Source organism: Crocodylus siamensis, chromosome 2 (assembly GCF_052110815.1).
Source record: "Crocodylus siamensis isolate JL-2025a chromosome 2, ASM5211081v1, whole genome shotgun sequence".
Lineage (NCBI taxonomy): Eukaryota > Metazoa > Chordata > Crocodylia > Crocodylidae > Crocodylus > Crocodylus siamensis.
Genome location: NC_143396.1, coordinates 126,935,994 through 126,959,795, shown reverse-complemented (window position 1 = coordinate 126,959,795; position 23,802 = coordinate 126,935,994). Strand labels below are relative to the sequence as shown.

Here is a 23,802-nt window from a genome sequence, read left to right as displayed (position 1 = left end):
CACTTTGAAAAGTACAAAGGCTACTAAAGAGCCCCATTTTCAAAACAGCCTCGGTCGTGAAGACTCATTTGTGAGGCTCCAAAATGCTTATGTCACTTTTGAAAATACCCTGCCTCACTTGTATACTTTTAATCATTAATACCTTCACCACATGAGCCATACGCTCAAAGCCTATTTCAACCTGCAGCCGGTAATTGTACCGATCCTATATCTTTTGTTAAACTTCTAAGGTGAACACTTTAGGTTTGCCTGCATAAAAATATTTTAGTCAGTCAGACCCAAACTTTAAAACATGTGTAATAAACATCTACAAGACTACCAATTTTCCTTTCACTGATACATTTTTAGTTTATTTTGAAATGATTTGTTCTCAGCTTTGCAGTCATACCAATAGTCTAATCTTCATTACAGAAAAAAAAAATTCAAGGGTGTAGAGAAATTAATACTTGGCTTTTATCAATGACATTATTATATTTACTACACATGCCTTTCCCCCAAAAATGAGCCCTCCAAAATTGGGGTGCCTGTCTTAAGCAAGGAAGCAGAATGTTGCATCAGGATAGAAGCACTGGGCTTCCGTAACTACTGCTGGGGCTCTACTCTCCATGACCACAGAGAGGGAGGGGCAGAGTGCACTGTACCCTGTCACAATTTTAATGCTTTCAGATGCAGCCAAAAGCTGCTGCCAATTTGGCAACAACTGTAAGAGGGTTCAAACTGTAGCTTTTGGCTGAGCAGCATCAGTCAGAATGTAACTATGCAGTCAAGATCCCCTAGTCAGGATTCAGCCATGACTCTAGAAAAATCTTTGTTCATCATTCTGCCTTCCCAAAGCAAGGTTTTTGTGGTATTTGAGACCACATTTGGCATTGTGTGGTATGTGATAAAATATGGCATCAACCCTCTGGATTCATTTATTTTAAATATAAAAAATACATAATGCCATTACCAAGAAATCACCAGCCACAACGGACCAACCACTGAAGGTCTAATTCATTCTTCATTCAAGCAAAGTTTCCACTGACAGAGTTTTAGCTAAGTAAAGGACAGAACTGTATAGGCATTTTAGGATTTGTCCCAGTAAAATAAATAACTATATAAATACTTACAACCCACCTCAGCAAATTCTTGGAGTGAAACAAGGAGGCTGTAGTTCACATTATTTAGGAGTGTCTATGTTTGTTTATACGCTCATATAGTTTAACCATTCAAAGCACTGGACAAGCATGAAATTGGCTAATCTCTTCTAAAGTGGGTTTTTTTTTTCTGGGTACCTAGACGATTAGATTTGGTAGTCTGCTTGGACATCTAAGTACCCCAAATCCTGCTTATACACAAGGTGGCACTCTATTTTGGGGCATGTATGTAGCCATTCACATGCATACGGGTACACACAGAGGAATAATGTCCTGACCTGTACGTAAAGGCATTTTGGGGATTTAGACAACCATACAGACAACCAAATCTCTCCATCTAGGTTTCCAGAAAAGAACAGAATGTCATGCTTGTAAGTGACTTTGAAGCCTAAACTCCATTGATTCATAAGTGCCTGTCACTTCTGAAACAGAGACTAAAACTACTAATACACTAAAGTGCTTTGGAAAATTTTAGCCTTCATGATTATTTCTGCTAGAAAAATATCTGGCCTTATTCACCATACAAACTGTAAATAAAACAATTCACCCGACCAAATCAATATGCACAGTTCACCTGACAAAATCAATATGCACAATTTAACTGGAGTCAATCTGTATAAAACTGTAGATATGCAGTAAAAGATCAGTTGCAACAGTGGGAAAAGTTCTGGACCACTGAAATCAATGGCAGAATTCCTACTGACTTGGCAAACATCCCATTGACTTCAATGGGCCAGAAATTCACTCACTCTGTTTATACAGAGTAAAATATCACAAGATTACTGAGCCAAATTTAAGTTGTGACCTAAACCACGTGCAGTCTCACTAAAATAAATAGGTTGCCAAGAACATAATCCAAAATAGAACCTAATAATCCTGACTCATGAGTACTTATACTACAATACTTTTTTGTTTTAAAGATATGCAAAGTAATATTCAATGCATGCAAAATATAAAATGGTCATAACTGGTTGATCTCTCTAACTAGCTAGGTACCATCACTGGTTAGAAAAGATGAAGAAATAAACCCAGGACTAGTTAATACAATTTTTTTTTTAATGAGAGTAAAAAGCAGTTTGTAAAAACCGTAAGTTAAAACCGGGCATGCTTTTTGTCTGATTTCTTTCAAAATTATCTCTCAGTGTAATACTTAATTTTGGTAATGTTAGATATTTTCATGGGTAACCACTTAATTTTCTTTCGTTTCACTTTCTATTGTGTTCCTATCTCACAAAATACAACATTCTAGTGTACTATATCAAACAGTATTTTGCACGTCCCCCATCAAAACACCTGAAAAACAGGGATGTGGGTATATAAAATGCATACATTTAATGGTAATCTAATGTTTTGGCATGGTTTTGTTTGTATTAATTTGCAAATATTACATGAAGATATTAAGAATGTATGGAACTGTACCAAAGTAAATGTAATCCCTCTTTAAGAGCATACCAATTCCTCCAGGGTGCTAAAGATCAAGACCCATTAGAACTGTAAAGAATCCACAGACCTGATAGTGCAAGGTGCTTAACAATGGGTCCTTATTTCCCATCCTGGGTGCAGAACTCCAAATGGCTTCAGTAATATCTCTGAGTGACTGCAGGATCAGGCCATGTGACACCCAGAGTGAATGAGAATGCCTGCAGCTATTCCAGTCTGTGCCTTAAGGCAGCAGCAGGAGTCCTTGTGATGCATATTTTTATGGAATCTCAGATGACCAAAAGGAGCTAATTATTTAATTTATGTACATCCCACCCATCATTCGACTATCTGGGTAAATCCTACAAAAAATCAATTCTAGCAACTATTGCAAACATTTGACAAAAATCAAACCTATTCCAGGCTCTGTATCCTCCACTCATTTGCAAAATAATTGCCTAATTTAAGAAGGAAAACAATACAGAATCAACGCAAGCTCTATGTTCTCTTCCTGAAGAGCCAAAAAGCAGTACGATCAAATCACCAGACCCTCAGTCAAATACACTGCAAACAAAAGTGAATTCCAGAGCTAAGGATCTTCTGCTAAGAATGAAACACTTCCCCTAGGAGTTCAGTCTTGGAGACAGGAAAACAAGGTTTCTGTAAAAGTGCAACTGCCACAAACAAGGAAGAGATCAGAAGAATAATGTCCAGGGCAAGACAGCGCTTTTGGTTGATAATCATTATCTTGAATCTCCCCAGAAGAAACTGGTGCAATTACTTTGAGACAGGTACCATATTCATGCTCTGTTTGTACAGAACCCAGCATAACAGAACCCTGGTCTATTAATAGGGGAGGGGAGCCAGGTGTCCAAGAAGAGTGGTTGCTCCTTAAGAAGACGATCCTCCAAGCCCAAAGGGAGGTAATCCCAACACGGATCAAAAGGGGCAGGAGGGCACAAAAGCCCCCATGGCTCACCAAAACCATCTGGGAATGTCTTCTAGCTAAAAGGGAGGCGTACACCTAATGGAAGGGAGGGGCCATCACCAGGGAGGACTATACTGCAGTTGCTTGGGGATGCAGGGGGTAGGTCAGGAAGGCCAAGGCAGAGATGGAACTGGGACTAGCTTCTTGGATCAAGAACAACAAGAAGTCCTTTTTTAAATACATAGGGGGCAAAAAGAAGATACTGGGTAACGTGGGGCCCCTGCAAGACACGCTAGGAAATTTGGTCCTCACACCAGACGACAAAGCTAACCTACTTAACGACTTCTTTGCCTCCATTTTCCAGAGCAGGGACAAGATCAGCCCCCACGCTGGGCCCTTCTCAGGCCCCACGGGAGGTGCACCTAGGCCAAGGGTCAGGATCTAGTCAGGAAACTTCTGGAGGGACTGCATGTATTCAAATCAGCTGGTCTGGACAATCTCCACCCTAGAGTGCTGAGGGAATTAGCTGAGGTCATTGCGGGACCCCTGGCACACTTTACGAGCTCTGGTGTGGTGCCAGAGGACTGGAAGAGGGCCAGTGTGGTTACCTGGGGAACTATAGACCAGTTAGTCTTACCTCGATCCTGGGTAAGCTTTTTGAGAGAATTATTCTGGCGCATGTCTACGAGCGGCCAGCAGGGGAGATTATGCTTAGGGGCAATGAACACAGGTTCATTAGCGGCACGTCCTGTCAGACCAACCTGGTGGCCTTCTATGACCAGGTCACCAAATCCTTAGATGCAGGGGTAGCAGTAGACAATCTTTCTGGACGTTTGGAAGGCCTTTGACACTGTCTCTCACCCCGTTTTCATTAAGAAACTGGGGGACTGTGATGTCAACACCTACACAGTCAATTGGGTCGCCAACTGGCTGGAGGGCCACACCCAGAGAGTGGTGGTGGATGGGTCATTTTCGACCTGGAGGGATGTGGGCAGTGGGGTTCTGCAGGGCTCAGTCCTCGGGCCCACACTGTTCAACATCTTCATCAGTGACTTGAACGAGGGGGTAAAAAGCACCCTGTTCAAATTTGCTATGACACTAAGATGTAGGGGGATGTGGGCATGCTAGAAGGGAGGTATAGGCTGCAATCGGACCTAGACAGGTTACACGGGTGGGCGGAGGAGAATAGGATGGGATTCAACACTGACAAGTGCAAGGTGATGCACCTGAGGAGGAAGAACCAGCAGCATACCTACAGGCTGGGGAACTCCCTTCTTGTCAGTACAGAGGCAGAAAAGGATCTTGGAGTCATCATTGATGCCAAGATAAACATGGGCTGACAGTGTGGGGGTGCAGTCAGGAAGGCCAGCCGCACCTTGTCATGCATCCACAGATGCATCTCAGGCAGGTCCAGGGAGGTGACCCTCCCCCTCTATGCAGCACTGGTCAGGCCGCAGCTGGAGTACTGCGTCCAGTTCTGGGCGCTGCACTTCAAGAGGGATGTGGACAACATGGAGAGGGTCCAGAGGAGGGCCACTCGCATGATCAGGGGGCAGCAGGGCAGGCCCTACAAGGAGAGGCTACAGGACCTGAACCTACTCAGTCTGCACAAGAGAAGGCTGAGGAGGGATCCAGTGGCCATTTACCAACTAGTCAGAGGGGACCAGCAGGCACTGGGGGAGTCCCTGTTTCCCCAAGCACTACCAGGAGTGACCAGGAATAATGGTCACAAGCTGGCAGAGGGTAAATTCAGATTAGATATCAGGAGGTGCTACTTCACTGTCAAGGCGGCTAGGATCTGAAACCAACTTCCAAGCAAAGTGGTGCTGGCTCCTACCCTGCGGTCTTTAAGACAAGGCTTGACAATCATCTTGCTGGGGTCTACTCTTTCCTGCCATGGCAGGGGGTCAGACTAGATGGTCTGCTCAGGTCCCTTTCAACCCTACTATGAAACTATGAAAATCTGAATCCAGCCTACAGTGTTCAAAGACAGGAGGCAAAGTAAGACCTGCCTTTAATCTTCCTAACATAAAGGAGAAGCTATATACCTGTACATTAACAGGAAGAAAACAAGTAATTTTTCTGAATAAATAATGATTATACCTCTTTGAGCTAACTGTAAATGTACATGAATGCAATCTATACATACACAAGTATGCAGAGTGCAACACAATGTCTATCTGTTCTTTATATAGTTATTACTCCTGTACATAAAATCACCTGGCAATAATAAAATTCCATGAAAAATACTAGAGCACTTGAAAAGTTTTTAGGTGAGTCTAACAAAGGAAAAACAAGGAAAAATAAAAGCAGTTTAAACAAAAATGCTAGCATGGAATCTTTAATTAAAAATGCAGGGGTCAGAAATCTAAAAGCATTAATGCAAATCTGTCTTAAACTCAGTGTACTAACCTTGAGAGTTATATCATATGCCTTCATCGCACCAGGACAAGAATCGATTCAAGGGAAAAGAAGAGAAATGATTTCAGTGGATATTTCTTTTTAAGCTAGTTTCACTTGCATCTTTAATCATTTCCACACTGTGGCCAACTCTATTTGTGCTACTGAACTATCAACCACAATTTCATATATATATAATGTATGTATGAATGTATATAGAACTCAGGCCCTGGAGTTACTGTAACTTCTCAGCAAGATGCCTATCTTGACCATAACGTATCACCCAAGATTTGCTGATTTACAAAGCCCATAAGACAAACTAGCTTGAGAAGCCAGTTCAGCAGGGAGACTATTCTCACCCACCTGCAACCACTGCTGCTGCTTCAGTTCAGTCATGTAGGCCCTGTCACTCTCTGACAAGCTTCCAGCTGGTTGCCTTACAACCAGAACAGTGTTGCTGCACATGTGCTTTAGGCAGTCATGCTGTCATTCTTTATTATTTAATTAAAAAAAAAAAGAAAAAAGAAGAAATAAGAAAAATGACCAAAATAGAAAGTTATCCAATTTGGGAACTTTTCTTTTCCTACTGACAAATAAAATGTCTGTATAAATATGAGCCACATGCTGTGACATACTTTGTGACTGGATATGACTCGCAGAGGAGGGAATGTCTGCTGATATCTGTACAGCTGGAGAGAGAAATATGCTTCCTTCCAGTGATGACAGAGTAATAGAGGTGTGTGTGTGTGCGTGTGTGTGCATGTGTATCAATGAGAGTGAATGCGAGAAAGAGAATGGAGAAAAGAAGTGAAAGCAGGTGGTTATGAGAGTACACAAGTGGCTAATAAAACCATGGTTTTTACTAGTCACAGTGGTTAAACAATTTTAACGGGCAGCATTCTCATAACATGCCTGAACAATTTTTAAGGCTATAGAACACCTCTCTCAGGAGTGAGGAAGTTCATGAAATGTGCTTAGAGATGCACCCAAATTTAGACAAAGATCTGATAATATATAAATTAGGCTTTTCCAGAGATATCTCACATTCTGAACAAACTGATAATCTATCCATGTCTATCATTTACCATAAAAGCTAAATCACAATGGCATCCTAGTTTGCATGTCTAATGGGAAAGAAGTTTGCACCTCAAGGGGATTGCAAAGTTCTATGAGATTGAACTTAGTGCCACCAAAAAAAAGTTATATCCTCTTTTGAAACTGTAGTTCAGTGTGAAAAATCAGCATTAACTGTTTATTTACAGAGTGGGTTATAATATACACTCTTTCAAAATCTTCTGGAGAAAGGACTGAGGACTATATTGCTGACCAGAAAGGCTAGGTAAAACCAAAAGTTAACTGCTGATTTCTAGCACCTGAAAAATCCATGGAGGTTGTTGCATTTGTGTAATACTGGGTTACCATATAGTCACAAAAAGCAGCTAATGAAAATGCAATAAATATGGGCCAGTCATCAAACTTTTAACAAAAACAGTTCACTCTTGCAAGGGAGAATTAACAGAATATTTCAGTGAGGCTGACTGCAAAACAATAAATAGTGTTAGCCAAAGATTGATGTAAAAAACACCCCCAAATTTCCTTCAGTTAAAGGGTAGTATTCAGGTACTGAATAAACTGAAGGGGGGGGATATTGTTTTGTTTTTGTTTTGTTTTTTTCTTGAATATTGTTCTCCATCATTTCTTGGGAGAGGACTCCTGCAAGCAATGATTTAAAAAACGAACTGCTGCACAGACACACACTGACACACAAACACACCGCGACACAGGGTTCGCAACTCTCATCTTTTAAACAATGTTGCTAAATTTCTGTGACTGCAAATCTGAATGTCACCCAGTATACACAGTTCTCCTCTGTGCTAAATCCATCATCCCCCTGACACCTTCAGACACATCTGATATGTGCATCTAACCAGCAACACTATAATTTTAATAATGACAAGGGATTAAATATGATTACTAGTCTTTCCTCTTGCTTGTTTTTCTTTGTCTAAAAATATCACCCAATAGCCATTTTGCTTATATGCTTGTATTTTTCTTTTTTTCATTGTCTGTTGTACTCAATACATGAACTGAAATTTCCACAACATCATATCTGTCTTGTGTACGTCTAGCAGTCTTGAAAACCTGTCTTTACAGCTCTGCGATACTCAATACATTGTCAGTTCTGAGGACACGGTTGTAAAAATAAACGTATATACAGTTCAGTCAGAAATAATTTCAGGCGTACCAGGGGCTTATTTTGTCAGCGTGTTTTATGCACCAGAAAGGGTTACTTTGTGGACTGTACTGCCCAAAAAGAAAACAAAAATTACTTTGGCATATTTCACCAAACTATTTGAACCCTGGGACCAAATTCTCTTCCTTGAATCAAAATGCTATTGGTCAACTTGAAAATGAATTGGCTTTTCCTGTGCTCTGAACTGCTGACTGTTGAAAGACAGGTGTTTAGCTATTAGAGGCTTTTCCTGCTCTCCCCTGCCATCACTAAAAGAAAAAGAAAGAAAGGGAAAAAACTAAGCAAAGAAAGGCATCCATCCGCCTCACAGAAAACAGTGGGTCAAGCCAGCAAAGGTTTGTCTTATAATACAGGTAGGTTAGAAAAATATAAACACCTCATTTGCTTCCAGGTTTTTGAAAGGGTTCACTCTCCATCAATGTAAGGGAAACACTTTTGTGTGTGTGTGTGTGTGTGTGTACGTGCGCATCAATGTAAGGAGAACTGTGTCAATGTAAGGAAAACTGTGTGTATGTGTGTGTCTCCAACCACGTAAGGAAAACTTTGTGTGTATGCATGTCTCCATCAGTGTAAGGAAAACAGTGTGTTAATGTAAAGAAAACTATTTTCTGTGTTCATTAATATAAGGAAAATTGTGTCAATGGAAGGAAAACTTTTGTGTGTCTGTGTGTGTGTCTCCATCAATGTAAGGAAAACTTAGTATGCATGCGTGTGTCCATCAACATAGGGAAAAGTGTGTCAGCGGAAGGAAAACTGTTGTGTGTGTGTGTGTCTCCATCAGTGTACGGAAAACTCTGTGTGTGTGTATTATTTTTACAGGGCACCAAACAGAGCTCCTTCACAGAACAGACAGACTGGCAGACTTTGTTCAAAGCAGTGTGTAAGATGGGCTGGGCCCAGCTCGTCCTGAAAGAACCGCCCTGCCCTGGGCCGATGGGTGCACGGCACCTTAGCTACTAGGTGAAACTTTCTTCCCTACCAGCTTTTGTTTGTTTGCTTGTTTGTTGTGTTTTTTTGTGGCTTTGCTTCTCCTGGGGCCCAGCCCAGGGCGGGCGGGCGGGCGGGGCAGGGGGGGAGGGAGGGAGAGAGAAGCCAGAGCGCCACTTGTGCCCCCCGCCCCGCCCCCTCACAACCTGAAGGAGGCTTCGGAGAAGGGGTGATGCATCTTGAAGCTGGACAAGAAGCACTGCAGGGGCGGGGGCAGGGGGTTGAGGCCCGACGGGGGGAGGCTGCTGCTGCTGCTGCTGCTGGTGGGGAAAAAGAAATCATCTCCTCTGACCTCTAGCGAAGTGCCCGGTTTTTTCTTGAGCTCCTCGCATTTCCTAAACTTGCAGATCTGGTGTCCCGTTTTGCGGTTCCTGCAACTGCTGCACACGCCGCAGTTGATGAGCCTCTTGCAGGGCACGCACACCCCGCACCTTTTCCTCTTCTTCTTGGCCGGGTTGCCCGCCCCGCCGCCGCCGCCCCCCGCGCCGCCGCCCCCCGCCGCGCCGCCGCCGCCCAGCGAGGAGGCGGCGGAGGAGGCGGAGGAGGCGGCGGCGGCGGCGGCGTGGCTCTGCGGGCAGTCCGCCAGGTTGGCGATCTGGAAGGCGCTGTCTGTGACGGCGGCGGAGGCGGCGGCGGGGGAGTGCAGGGCCGTCATGACGATGACCCCGGGAGGTAGTGACAAGCCCCCGAGGGCCGGGATGGCCGAGAAGGTGCCCACGCGCTCGGGCAGGTTCATGATGTCCGCCTCGGCCGCGCCGCACTTGAGCTTGTTCATGCAGTCCCCGGCCAGCGGCCGGCAGTGCTCGGGGGCCAGCGGGGACAGGAAGTTGTTGTTGGCCATCTGCAGCGCGCCGGGCGCCTGCTCCTGCTCGCTGCAGCTCGGCTTGCCCAGGCGCGGCGCCTCCCCGCGCGGGGCCATGCCCCGGCCCGCCTGCAGCGCCGCCGCCGCCGCCGCCGCCGCGCCGGACGGCGGGGAGCCCGAGGACGACGAGGCTTTGCGGGCGGCGCCTCCCGCGTTGCTGCCGCCGCCGCCGCCGCTGCTGCAGCTGCTGCCCCACAGCATGGCGGTGGCGGCGGCGGCCGTGGCCGAGTCGCAGTTCCAGGGGGACATGCCGATGCGGGCGGCGGCGGCGCTGGGGAAGATGGGCGTGGTGATGCGGGCGATCTTGGCCGCCTGCGGGAAGGCGCCGCCGCCGCTCTTGTAGAAGGAGGTGGCGAAGGAGCGGTAGCGCTCCATCTCCGAGTTGTAATCCACCAGGCCGCCCAGCGCGCCGTCGGGCAGGTGGCTCTCCTTGGGCAGCCCCGGCGCCTCCGGGCTCGGCCCGCTCTCCACGCACACGTTGGTGTTCATGGTGCCCCGGGCGGCGAGGAGGAGGGGGGAAGGGGCAGGGCAGGGCAGGGCGAGGGGGGTGGTTGGGGGAGGGGGAGGGAGGGGAGGGGAGGGGAGGGGGGTTAATCCTCCGTGGGGGACGACGTGTGTGCAGCCGGGGAAGGGCCGGGCAGCCGCCGCTGCTGCATCCTCCTCCTCAGGCGCGGGCGGCCGGCGGCAGCTGCAAGAGAGAGAGGCGTTTGCAGCTGCAGCCCGGGGTGAGGGCACGAGGCACACACACGCACGGGGACACGCTGGGAGACCCGGGCAGGCACGCAGACACACGGGCACGCACACGGGGAGGCACAGGGATGCACAGATACACGCAGGGAGACACACGGGAAGACACACACAGGGAGACACACAGATACAGTACGGATACCCACACGCACACAGGGAGACACACACGGATATACAGATACACAGACAGATACACGCGGGGAGGCACAAGTGCACACAGACACAGCTACACAGGGAGACAGAGACACACGCAGGGGAGATACTGATGCACAGGGACACACGGATACACACGCTCACAAGCACAGATACACAGAAGACACACGCAGATACAGATATACAGACACAAGCACACACAGATAGACGCACAACAGACAGAGCTACACACCGAGCGAGAGACACACAATAGACACCCGGACGCAGAGAGACAGCTACACAGACACCCCCATAGGTACACACACACACACACACACGGAGCAGTCATGCCAGCTCGTTTGCATAACAAGCCACTAAACCCGCGATCGCGCCGCCGCTCGCCCCGGCCCCCCCGCAGAGGCGCTAATCGCCGGCAGTAGCCGGGGAGGGAAGGGGCCAAGCCTCGCGCTCGAGATGCTGCCGGCTGGGGGCGGGGGTGGGGGAAAGGGCTGTGGCAGCTCTAACCAGAGGGCATGGGAACCTTATGAAAGATGTGAACAAGTGTTGTCAGGGCGTACAAATATTGCAAAGCAGAAAGCAGCACTGGGATGAAGGGAGAGGGGGTGGGAAAATGAACAGGAAATTAACAAATGAAGTCCTGCGAAAAAAGTCTCCAATGCATTAGAGTAGCAAACACAATGCAAACGGAGAGGCTCGGAGCCTGCCCCCATACAATCTGAACTAAAGAGGCAGAAAAAAATGAGAAAGGGGGGGGTGAAAAAACAAACAAACTACCAGCTGCCACAGCGTCCTTCTGTGTCTGACGGTCATTAGTTTCAATCCCAGCACAGCTGGCTCTGTTAGGGTCTTAATTCAATGTAGGAAGGACAGGTCTCAATTGTACCGGCCTTGGGGGGGGGGAGTGGCGTTTGTGCTTGTTGGGCTCAAGAAATAATAATAGTTAAAAAAATGCAAGGGGGACAAAAGGACAAGATAAAAAATATTTAAAGCCAGGGCATTTCACAGTTTTTGATTTAAGAGCCTGCAGCTCTACTAAGGACCCTACAAGCCCCAATCCCTCTGGAGGCTGCTTTCCATCTCTAAGCCAAAGGGAGGGGGGGCACAAGACTGTTTAAAAATAAATTTTAAAACAGCACCTCTTGCAGGAATATACATTAGGCTATTTAAAAAAAAAACCCCAACTCCACAAGGTATATGATTACCTGCCTAACTAACCAGCACTGGGATTAAGGGGTTGATTATGATGATGATGATGATTAGTTTCTCATTTTATTTGAGAAAAGTTTAAGGCTGGGATGAGGGGGAGGGGTTCTTTTGCTGTTCATTTTATTTCTCCTGGGCCATCCTTATCAGGTGGAGAATATTTGAGTTTTTATCCATGAGAAAGGTACATTATAGCAGCCTCCAGGACTTAAAGCACAACATAAAACATAACTTAAAAAAACCCAACAACACCCAACAATTATATCCACAGTAACTCTTTATCTCCCAGATCCTTCCAGATTCTTTACCAAAACAGTTATTTGAGGTATTTCTAGCGTATTTCTCCATTTCTGTATATGACAAACGTTTACTTCGGGCACACTCAATGGGGCCGAGTCTAGTTTCACACTCAGCTATGGATAGCTGAAAATGGTTATCAATTATAGTCATTATGAACATAATTAGATTAATGAACCATTTATAGCCCGACCTACCAAGTGCAAAAACTTCACTGCCTAGCCACTGACATTGCACACTAAAAAGCAGGGTTTATGTAAACAAATCCAGATTAGGGGAGAGGAAATCTAGGAAGAAACCTCACCCTGGGCTAGATTAAGAACCAGCGTGCATCTTTCAATCACAGAAAAACCCTCATCTCACGGGAACCACCTCTGGATTTTCACATCAGGGGAAAAAAACAACCCTGAGACTATTGCTCCCTTCAGGGGTCTGATGGCAACACAAAGGGTGCCCCGGAAAGCTCCAGGCTAAACACAGTCTTGTGGAGAGACGCGAAAAATTTGCATCTAGCAAAAAACCCCAAACTAAAACAGAAAACCCTCCAGGTTGTATAAATGAAACTGTAACCGCCTGCCCATAATAACAACTACTCAATAAAACTAGTTTTGCCAACCATGTGTAGGAAATGCACGCATCTGGCAAGGAAAAGGTGGGTTTGGGGGGGCAACAAGCCTTTTATTTAAAATAGGAAACAGCACATGCATTTTATGCCCTATTTTCACCGGATTATAGTGGCTTTTCTCCACCAAAGCTTCTTTGCTCGCCTACCTCTTCACCCCCCCGCAAGCCCCTTCCAAGGTTTACTGCCACCAGAAACGAGAAAATAATGGTGCCCACCAACCAGGTCATTATTGTTTAATCGATGCGTCTCTGAAGCATGAAAAGGGTACCCAAGACGTAGTTATTGATTTTTTTTTTTTGCCTTAACTATATCCCACATTAGGGGGGAAAAACAACAACAGCCACCCCCCCAACCAAATCCAAGAAAGAAAAAAAAAACACCTCAGACTTCAGGATTTGGCTCCAATGTGACTGTACATGCTCGATATTGCATGTCTGGTCTGCCAGAGACATAGAGATCAAAGGTCATATTTAACATTCAGGAGGAGGGGCAGGCGCAGATTAATTAATAAATTAATCCAGCGGCGCCTTTTATTGCTTAAGTCTTGCAATGAATCTGCTCGGACGATCCCAGCGGCCAGGAACAAATGAGAGGGAAAAAAATAATTAAAAAAAAAAAAGCGAAAAAAAAACCAGAAGAAAAAATAATAATAATAACAATAATGATGATGATGGTGATGATGGCGATGAAGACGGAGAGAGAAAAAGAACCAAGCAATGACTTACCAGGCTCTTTATTTGGGGGGCTGGAAATTGCAGACGCTCCCAGCCTGCCTGCCTTTAATTAGTTGCACATCCCTCCCTAACACAAAGAAGAAGAAGAAGAAATATCCAGATGTGTCTTGGCAGCTCCTCAATTACAACTTTGATACTTGTAAACAAACTGCGAAGGGGGGTGGAAAAGGAGGGGGGTGGAAATAAATAAAGACGCCAATCCACTAAACAAATACCTGTAAGTGGCTTTTTTTTTTCTTGTTGCAGAGAAAGAGAGAGAGAGAGGGAGAAGAAGGAGGAGGAGGCAGGGGGAGGTGGGGGGGGAGGAAAGAGCAGGCACTGAGTGAGTGTGAGTGTGTGTGCGTGTGCGTGTGCGTGTGTGTGCGAGCGCCCGGCGGTGTGTGCTCGGTGGGCTCCTCTCGCTGCGCCTTGCTCTCAGTCCGTCTCCAGTCGCTGTGTGCGAGGGAGGGAGGGAGCCGGGGAGTCTCTGTTTGTGTGCATGTGTGTGTGTGTGTGTGTGTGTGTGTGTGTGTGTGTGCGCGCGGTGCGGGGGGAGGGGAGGGCTGCTCGGCGCCGAGGTGAGGAGGATGCGGGGATGCGGACACCTCCTGATGATTGGCTGCAAATTACACCGGGAACAAGAGGCGCACACGGGCCACTGCTCCTCTTCGCAAACCCCCCCCGCCCGCGCGGCGCTCCGCCGCCTCCCTCCCCTGCCCTGCCCTGCCCTGCCCGCCCCGCCTGGCCGGGAGCCTCCTCCGCAAGACGCAGGCACTGCCCGTGGGCTCCCAGGCTCCGTCTCTCCCCCGCGTGGGGCTGGCGTGTGCGGGGGGGCAGGCAGAGGCGAGGCGCGCAATGAAGTGGGCAGGTCCCCGCTCGTTACAAGGATGCTTTTCATGCGCGCCCCGCCTCACCTCCCCGCTTCACCATTTGCAGGCGGCCGCCGGGAAGGAGCGGCTTCTCTCCAGCAGCTTGAGAGGCGGCAAGAAGTGGCTGCGCTGGAGTCTGGCTTTTTTTTCTTTCTTTTTTTTTTCCCAGTGGCCCTGCAAATGCGCAGAGCCTGAATCAGAAGTTCAAAGAGCTGGAGGTGGGGGAGGAAAACCTCCCTCAGCTCAGCCAGTTCAGCTCCCTGCCAGTGCAAACGCCCCTGAGCCTCCCCTGGGTGCTCCTGGGGGGAGGGGGGGGTCATGTTTTGCCTCACTCTTTCACTGACTTATTAGTTTATTAGTTGCTCTCATCAAAGATTAGACCAACTGCAGATGCTTCCTCAGCCTGACCAAGGGTATTTGTATGGGAAAGCTTGCAAAGAACTATTGCAAAGAACTATTCAAGTTGGTCTAATAAAAGAGATCAGATTTACCCAAAGGACCTTCTCTGCCTATATCCTTAGACTACCAAGACTACAACCTATGCCTCTAAAAAAAATTGCATTTACCCAAAGGTCCTTGCCTGTCTATGTCCTTAGCCCAACATGGCTACAACCTATACCTCTAATAAAAGATATTGCATTCACCCAAAGGACCTTGTTGGCCTATGTCCTTAGACCAGCAGTTCCCAATCTGCCCTACGGGTACCACCAGTGGTACACAGACAGCCTGTCAGTGGTTACACGTTAACAGATTTATTATAATGACTTTATATGACAAAAATGTGCTGGTGGTACTTAAGGTTGTATCATTTTAAATTGGTGGTGCATACTCTGTCAGAGTTTGGGAACCACTGCTTTAGAGCAACCTGGGTACAACCTGTACCTATAATAAAAGAGATTGCATTTACCCAAAGGACCTTGTCCTTAGACCCACAGCCACAAACAACACCTCTTTCACTGACTGACTTTTTTTTACCTATTAGGGACATGGCTGGCTTTGCTCTTGAGTGAAAGAGCTTTACAGATGCAGCCACTGGCCAGGCACACCAGCCCCTATCTTTTGACCCTGTGAACCACCAATTTCTCAACAGGTTGCTGCTTCCCTTTCATTCACAGCACTTTCCTCCACCCAGGGTGTCCTAGGACAGTTGTGCTACATGCCATTGTGTGACTCCTGTATGCCAGTGAGATTTGTATTAGAGCTGAGTACACAGGGGGCCTGGGTCCTCTCGGGAAGAGAGATGTCACCTGAAATACTTAAAACTTTCCACATGTCCATCTTAGGCCCCCCCACCTGGCAAAAATAGAAGTGCCTATGGCCTCCTGTTTGGCACTGGGGGGAAAATACCACTGCTAATGTCCCCCAAGACACTCCAGTCCTGCAAAGGGATCATTTATGTCTTACATGTGCACCTAGATCCCTCAGGGCCTAAATTAGATGCACCGCAAAAAAGGATGGCAAAAAAGGTGGAAGGAAGGATGAGGTCTACAAGGCTAAGAGATCAGTGGCATGTTCACTAGGGAAGCATCAGTTCAGGGAATCACAGGACTCATTGCAGCAGTATTTTAATTCTTAAATTTTTTTCTCTTGAGTTTACTATGCAGCTAGTTTGGGGGGCTTCTTGTTGTTTTTAATTTATAACTAAAATGTAACCATAGCAGCACTGTGTGAGTGGTTAGAAGAAATCTATGGGTTAGAAATCATATGGGTTAGAAGAAATCTTGAGCAAGACTTCAGAGCGCTTACCTAGATTTTACTTAGGACAGACTACTGATTTTTATTTAAAGCTAGCAGAATTTGGCACTGCGAGTGCTACTGCCTGAACATGAGACTAGACATGGTAGCAAGTGCTATTCAAGGACCCAAACACATGAATAAAGCATTTGGTCTAAAAATATGTGTAGCATATATCCAGGAACTTTTGGTTTAACTATTTTTTTAAATAGTTGTTTTGCTTGAATATTATATATTACTGAAATGGTCAGCAAAATAGTGAATTTTAAGATAATGGTTCAGCAGTCATAGAGAGTGATTTACCTCCAATTTAAATTTGTAATCCTGTAGCTTTCCATTACTAGCCTGGTTCTGAGTGACAGTTGTCCAAACAGGCCAGATGCACAGACCATCTGACCCAGCGTCCTGTGAAAACAGCAAATTACAAATATGGAAAACTCACTGTTCTCCACAAACAGCTCACAAGGAATCCATAAGAAGGTGAAATGTAGCTAAACATCATGTGTTTAATAGTTTTGAACACTTAACGCAACTGTGAAAAACAGCTTGTTTGTGGATTTTTTGCAAACACAAAAAGGACCATATTCTTGGAATAAATTATGCATCACAACTTATTCATTCAGCTCTTGCTGGTACATCTAACAGCATTGGCACTTAAAGGAACATTGCTGCAGTCTAATGCAGCAGAACAGAGAGACTAAGCAGTTAATGGACAGTCTCAGGTTGCAGGTGGAGCGTGATTATTTTTACAAATTTCCAGAAAAATAATTTAAGTCCTTTGTAAATTTTAGGCAAGGAGGGAAAGGACTTAATACATTTGCTTTGTTGCACTCCTCTATGAAAATGAAGGGGGGTTTATGGGTTTTTTTAACACACTGAAATCCTGGATATCCATCAAAAACAAGGCTTGGGATAGATATTTCAGGGGAAATACACACTACATTTAGAAAAGAAGCACAGGAACAGTAACTTTTTTTCCAACCAAGATGTCATAAAGGATTTTAGCACATGGATTTAGTGAGGAAGAGTAGCAGTGTCCAGGTTCCACCAACTGAGGAGGACTTGCACGGTAGATGAGTTCTTATGGTTGATCAGATAAATAATCTAATTTTTTAAATCCCCCAAACTCATATTTACATTATACATCATCATATCTTATTTGGAGCCACTACCATCTATCAAGCCAATAATCAAAGCCTAGCCCCCCCCACCCCAAAACACACAAGCTATGTTTTAAAATTTCTATATATATCCACACAGTAGACCATAACAGTTCCAGAGTAACCAGCATAGTGTGTCATGTTGACTTCTTTATATTTTTCAGTCTTTTTTGTTTCTTTGTTTTTGTTTTATGTTTTATGGGGTGGGAGAGGAGAAGACTATAAATGAAGAAAGATTATATTTTGTCATAAACAGCCAAAAGTTTACTACAAATAGACACAAATGAGGACATTTTGTGTTAAATTTCATTTTCAGTCTTACCACTTTTTTCCAAGATATTCTGAGGCTGTCAAATCAATGTTGTGTGCCACATGCATTCTCCAAAGCATTCAGTACAGTTCAGACAAAATATCACCTTGAATGCTGAATTTTGCTTTTGTCACTTTGTCATCCCAACCTTAATCTCACTTAAATAGTGATTTTTTGTGTTAAATTATTACTTTGAATGAGTTACATTTTTAATAACCTCAAGTGGGTAAAGTGAAAAACTCAGATAACCTTTTCCATGCACAAAAAAGAACTTCCCATTTATTTTATAATTGTCATGTGAATTAAATTACAACACAATATATACTTTTTTGTTCCTTTCATAAAAACACTTAAAGATTTTCATTATTTATTTCTAGTAATTGAAGTTCAGCTCTGACAGATGCTCTGTAATACCCTTTTAAATATTTTTTTTGTTTTGTTTTATTTTCTTATGAGAATCTGCATCACCTATATATCTGCACGCAGGTAGAGTAAGAACAGTCTTACTCTACATTGAGGGGGAAAAATTTGAACATTTACAAGAATCAGCAGTAGGGAGGAGGAAAAAAATAAACATCACAAGCATTGTTTTCCATCAAAAATCCTTTTTATCATTTCTAATGCAAGTAAAAAGATAGCCTTTACTTCAGGAATAATGAACATGGAAGCTGCCCTATCTTGTATCAATATAGTGCTGCTCTGAAAAAAAAATCTGCAAAAAGAACTTTTGTGAAATTTGATTTCTGGTCTGTGTTAAAATGTTATTGGTGGACTTTTACTGACTAGCACTAGTGAATATGTAGATATTGATCTTTGTAAATCAATATTATAAGCTTTATAAGTAAATTGGAGAAAAGGAGGTAGTACATTACCTCTTTGCGTAAAAGTTTTCACTAGAACCCACAAACTTGGTCATTTTTCACACCATTATTGATTCGTTCTTGAATTCTCTTGGCTTCCCAAACCCAGTCTATACTGTAGTCACTGTGGACACTCACGAGAATGCCATGATTGCATCCTCTCATCTTAAATCCTTTGATATGGGAAAACTTCAATACTGGCTTTTTCCTTGATCTCTTTGACATGCTTCCTGGGCACAGGCTGTTTGGTATGACTGCACAGAAATGGGATCTTGCAACCCAGCTGCTTGAGCTCTCAGGACCAGTTGTGACCCCACTCTCTGAATTACTCAAGTGCATCCTTTTCCAGAGTTCAAATCTTTTGGTTACTTCAAGCTTACATTTCACTTTTTTTTAATGTGATAAGTTGGAGCAGACAGACACACACAATTTGTAAGGGTCTCCTAAACCAACTGCTCTTTAATTTGTATAAGAAGAAATATGCAGATTTGGAGAACATATTAAAATCTATATGCATTTCCCTTTCCATTAGACTTAGGATAGCATCCTGTAACAAATCCTCCAATCCCCCTACATAGCTTCTTCTCTGAATCATGACACCTTCCTGGGCATACATGTACCACTTCTGCCCTACTACTGAGAAAGTGGCTTATAAGCATGCCCTGCCACCTACTCCTGCTCCACACACACCAAACACAAATGTGTGGCAGAGACCCTCCCTGCTGTCACTTCTGAGACTTCTGTCTCTGGAGTGCTTGAGAGGTGTGTCACTGTCTCAGTTTAGAGTTTGGTGTGAGCAGAGCAGGTAAGGAAGCATTCTCCAGAGCATAGCAGAAGCAATATGAGCATGCTTACTTTTTAAGTAAAACCTGCTTCCTTCTTTTTTGGTTGATCTCACACTTAAATTACATTTCACTGCTATGCAACCATGCTCCCCTATTCTCTTCCCTGTCCAAGGTTCCTGTGTCTCTAGGAATCACCCTGAATTCTCCCCAAGCCTCTGGGGTTCTTTGTTTTTGAAGGCCCAACACTAATGTCTGATTACTTTGTTCTGCTTCTGGAAAGATTCCCATGCTTTGTACCCCATCCACCCAGACAAAATTACCAGATCTGGTTTCCCTAAACATCAGCTATCTCCTGTTTTAAGGTGCTCCTTCTTCAATGGCAGCTTTTCAAATTAAATGACTCCAGTAGCCTTTGTCTGAAAGATGGTGCTACAACCTTGACAGCACATTGATGACTCCACACACACTGAGGCAGTTGTGAATCAGCAAATGTTTAAAGCCCCGTAAGCTGTATGCACTCATTCTACCCAAATCATCACAAGAAGTAGTACAATTTCAGAGTGATAAGGATTTCTATACTATACTAAACATTATATTGATATTAGTAATTACCCACTGCTGGAGTGATACAGCTGAAACAAGACCCATTTAAGGGGGCACTAATACAGACAATGTGTAAAGGTACACATTCTTCTGGCTTCAGGACTAGATCCACAGACAGATTTATATGCTTCACTGACTCTTACGGTACCTAAGCCTAAAATTTGGATCCTCAGAACCCCCTACTCACCTGATACCAAAGCCTGGATGCATTTCCAGTCTATAGACATCTAATATTCATTGTTGGGCAGGCCCAGAACCATCTAGGTCCTGATAATGCCAAACAGCAAGGTGCTAGTTTATGCCTAAATTTAGTGGAAATCTTAATCCCTGCATTATTGGACTAAGTCACAGCACATACCTGCCAAAAGACCAATGGAAAAAGCTAGCAAAAAGAGACCAAACATCACCCTTTAAACAGCTTTCCTTATCACCAAATAACCCTTGCTTCTGTTTGAAACAAACAACAAGCATCTGTGAATAAGTACTGATATGTTATATTACTCTGTCAAAGCAGATTTCAAAAGTGGCCCCTGTTTAAATGCCTCCACATTTTGTATGATTCTGACTTGATACTGTTTCAAGTGCAGTCACTTTATTGCTGCTTCCTAGGCAGAAGTCCAGTTTACTGACATAATTGGAGATCAAAGGGCTAAATCCTCAGCTGATGTAAATCAATGAAACTCCACTCACTTCAGTGGAACTATGCCAGTATTTACAAGCTGAAGGTAGCTTTCAGAAATAGTACTCTGCACACCTCTAGCACTGCAACCCTCACCTGGCAATTTATAATATTAAAATATTAAAATGCATATTTAAAGACATGGCTGTGAAAACACTCTGGGCAGGCTTAGTCAAACTAAGTATTTCCAGGTTTATTTTCCTCTATGATCCATGGTGCATCAAAAACTTGTCTCCAACACAGTTCCATTTCTTAAGGTATGTCTACACTCCATCGGGCAGTGGAGCAGAGAGATAGCTCATTTAGAACTAGGTTTAGTCTAGCCACTGTAACAAAGGCTTATTTTACCCTCTGAGATACAAAAGGAATAAGGGTGATGTTGTATCAAGAAAAGTAACACATAAGAAGGGCTGTGATGAAGTAGTCCCCTTGTTAGACAGAAGTTTACTATACCAACTTACTCAAGCAGCTACCTGACTTTTTGGTGCCAAGGGGATTAACATTTATTTTTTAGCCATCTGCATTGCAATAGCCTCTCTCATGGATTGGCTGGCTTCTTGCTCAGAAAGTAGGACCAGCCCACAATTTTTTGGGCCTCCCTGCAAGATATAGTTTTGGGGGCCCTGATTCATCAAAAAATCAAAACTGCAGTTAACTGCAGTATAAACTCACTGAAATAAAATAGTCAGGGCTGGGCTGCGCACATGTGGTCTGCGCTGCAGGGCACGCGGGATTGGGGCTGCACATGCTTTGGACACCTGGGTTCCCTCCCTGGGGCCAGGGCAGGAGTGGAGCTGGGAACTCTTCCCCCGCTCAGTCAGGAAGGGGCTCCCTGCCTCAAGCCTTTAAAACATGGCGCAGGCTGGGAGGGCAGGGGGGCAGGGTGGTGAGTGGGGCACAGCCCTTTGGCTGCAGGGCCCCATGCAGCCTCAGGTTCCACAGGTTAGGATGGGCCAGCCTTGTCAGAAAGTATACTTGTTCTTTCACGGCTTATATACCCTATAAGATTATATGATAGGAAGAACCAAGAGTGCTGCCTGACCTTTCCTTTTTCGTAAGGCCAGTGTTTTCAGTTGCTTCTAAATTTGCCTAACTGTAAGGGCTTGTGCAGAAATTTCCTGTGTTAGGTGTCTACTATAAACTATTTTTTTTTAAACATGCATTTTCAGCTAAAACAGTTCGGCTTATTCTTAGAATAAGGTATAGGAAAATGTATTGTTTTGCCCCATTTAAAAAAAGATCATAAGATCATTTTGTTGAAAAATTCAAGTGCCTTCAACAGAAACCTGACGTGTGGTAGGAAGAGATTTCCCACAGTTCAGGAATGAGCCTCTTCTGAAAACTTCCCTGAATTTAGGCAAGTTATGAGCCTCTGAAGCATCTTGGAGCAGACATAATCAATGCAAACTTATTAAAGTATAGCAGCTAAACCCTCTGAAAATTCTGTAGCAAATGGGCAACTGTAGCCCAGTATTCCACCGAAAGTTCCCCTTATGTTTAGACCCGTCCATATTTGTTCTGGTGGTTGTAATATATTTTTATATAACCCATAGGTTATGAGAGAACAATTAATGCTTAGCATTAAAAACATCAGAAATATTAGGAGTTCATTGAAAATACAGCTTCGTACCTTTAACAACTAAATCTGTGAATTAATTAAATATGAATAATGTGCATTTTGGGCAAGATTCTTAGCTAATGTAAAGTGAATAATTGAAAAGGTTTTTTTTCTTTTTAAATTTTATTAATGTATCCAAACCATAAAATAACAAATGTAACATTCAAAAATATATCTAATTCCCCAAAATATACAGAGACAGACATAAATCTCTTATCAACCCAAATCATTGTTCACAGTAGTCTTGTATTCCCTTCATCTCCTCCCCAACCAGTCTCCAACAGTTCAACTGAAAGGTTTTACCAAATGAGGATGTATAATTCACACCAACATTTTGTTTGGCCACTGAATTTGGCCCAGGAATTTCCAGAATAGCTGCATCAACTTACTCCAGACTGAGCTGGACAATAAAAGATCTTCACAAGTGCTACTGAAATTCATAGTAGCAAGTAAAGACAGTTTTTGCAATGTCACATTAAAATAAAAGAAAATAGTACTCTCTTCAAGTAAATCATATAGAAAGAAAATATAGATGAGATTTTTCCTTCAACAAATATATACCTGCAGCTATACAGTGACGTAGCATTGGCCATCTACTTACAGAAACATCCAGAGATGTTGCTATCACCCTATCAATTTTCACAGGCACCATGACAAAGGTATACATAATTTACTATTGAGCTTAGTAAATGCCTTCATTTGTTGCCATATTTTTACTGTTAAAATATGGGTTAGGCTGGAATAAACTTACGCTTTTCAAATGCTTGATTTCACACATTAATATTATTTATGGATAGGATTTACTGCCAAGAATTACAATTAATCTTATGGTTCAAATATGCCAGAAATACTTGCACCCTTTTAAAGGCCATCTTTCTGAATTGCAACAAGCAAGAGAACAGAGAAGATGGTCATTTCACTTACTGTTCCCTGAAGTCATGTTAATCAGCCTTTGGCATCTCAGTTAGAAGACATAAAATGGGACTTACAACATGCTGCATGTGCAGAACTGGCTGACTAACAGAGGATCAAGCAGAAATACTGTAGACTGTGTATTCACCAACATAAAGATCTTAGTTCTTTACTGGAATAAGCGGGCATTCAAGGGTTTTGATAAAGTAACGTTACTGTGGAGGCCAACTGCCCATGCGGCTCATCAGGCAGTCTAATATGTTCAGATACAGATATTGAGTTTGTAGTATCTAATAGTTATATGGTTTCTGTGTAAGAAGGAACTCCTACCTGCGGGGCACGAGAAAGTATATAGCCATTCCATCTAAGATAAAACTAATTCCCATCATGCCTACTTCTGGCACAGCAGGTCTTTGAATATCTTTCAGTATCCATGTGGCCCTGTCACAGCACCAAAATAGTAAAGGTCCAACGATGAGCTGGTTTGAAAAGTAAATAACATAGCCAAAATAAAGTCCACCAGCTTCTTATAAATGGTCAGCAGAACT

The 23,802-nt window shown here is 44.0% G+C and overlaps 1 protein-coding gene across 1 annotated transcript in view; it reads right to left on the bottom strand.

Annotated features, from left to right (window-relative positions):
- Nucleotides 1-14,552, bottom strand: part of CXXC4 (CXXC finger protein 4) — a 32,753-nt gene extending 18,201 nt beyond the window's left edge. Inside the window, exons 1-3 of the mRNA XM_090036772.1 lie at nucleotides 13,961-14,552; nucleotides 13,737-13,812; nucleotides 9,271-10,674 (exon numbers count right to left, since the gene is read on the bottom strand). Of these exons, the coding sequence (XP_089892898.1) occupies nucleotides 9,271-10,475 (1,205 nt within the window). The 5' untranslated portion in view covers nucleotides 10,476-10,674; nucleotides 13,737-13,812; nucleotides 13,961-14,552. The remainder of the gene's footprint in view (nucleotides 1-9,270; nucleotides 10,675-13,736; nucleotides 13,813-13,960) is intronic.
- Nucleotides 14,553-23,802: the final 9,250 nt, after the last annotated feature.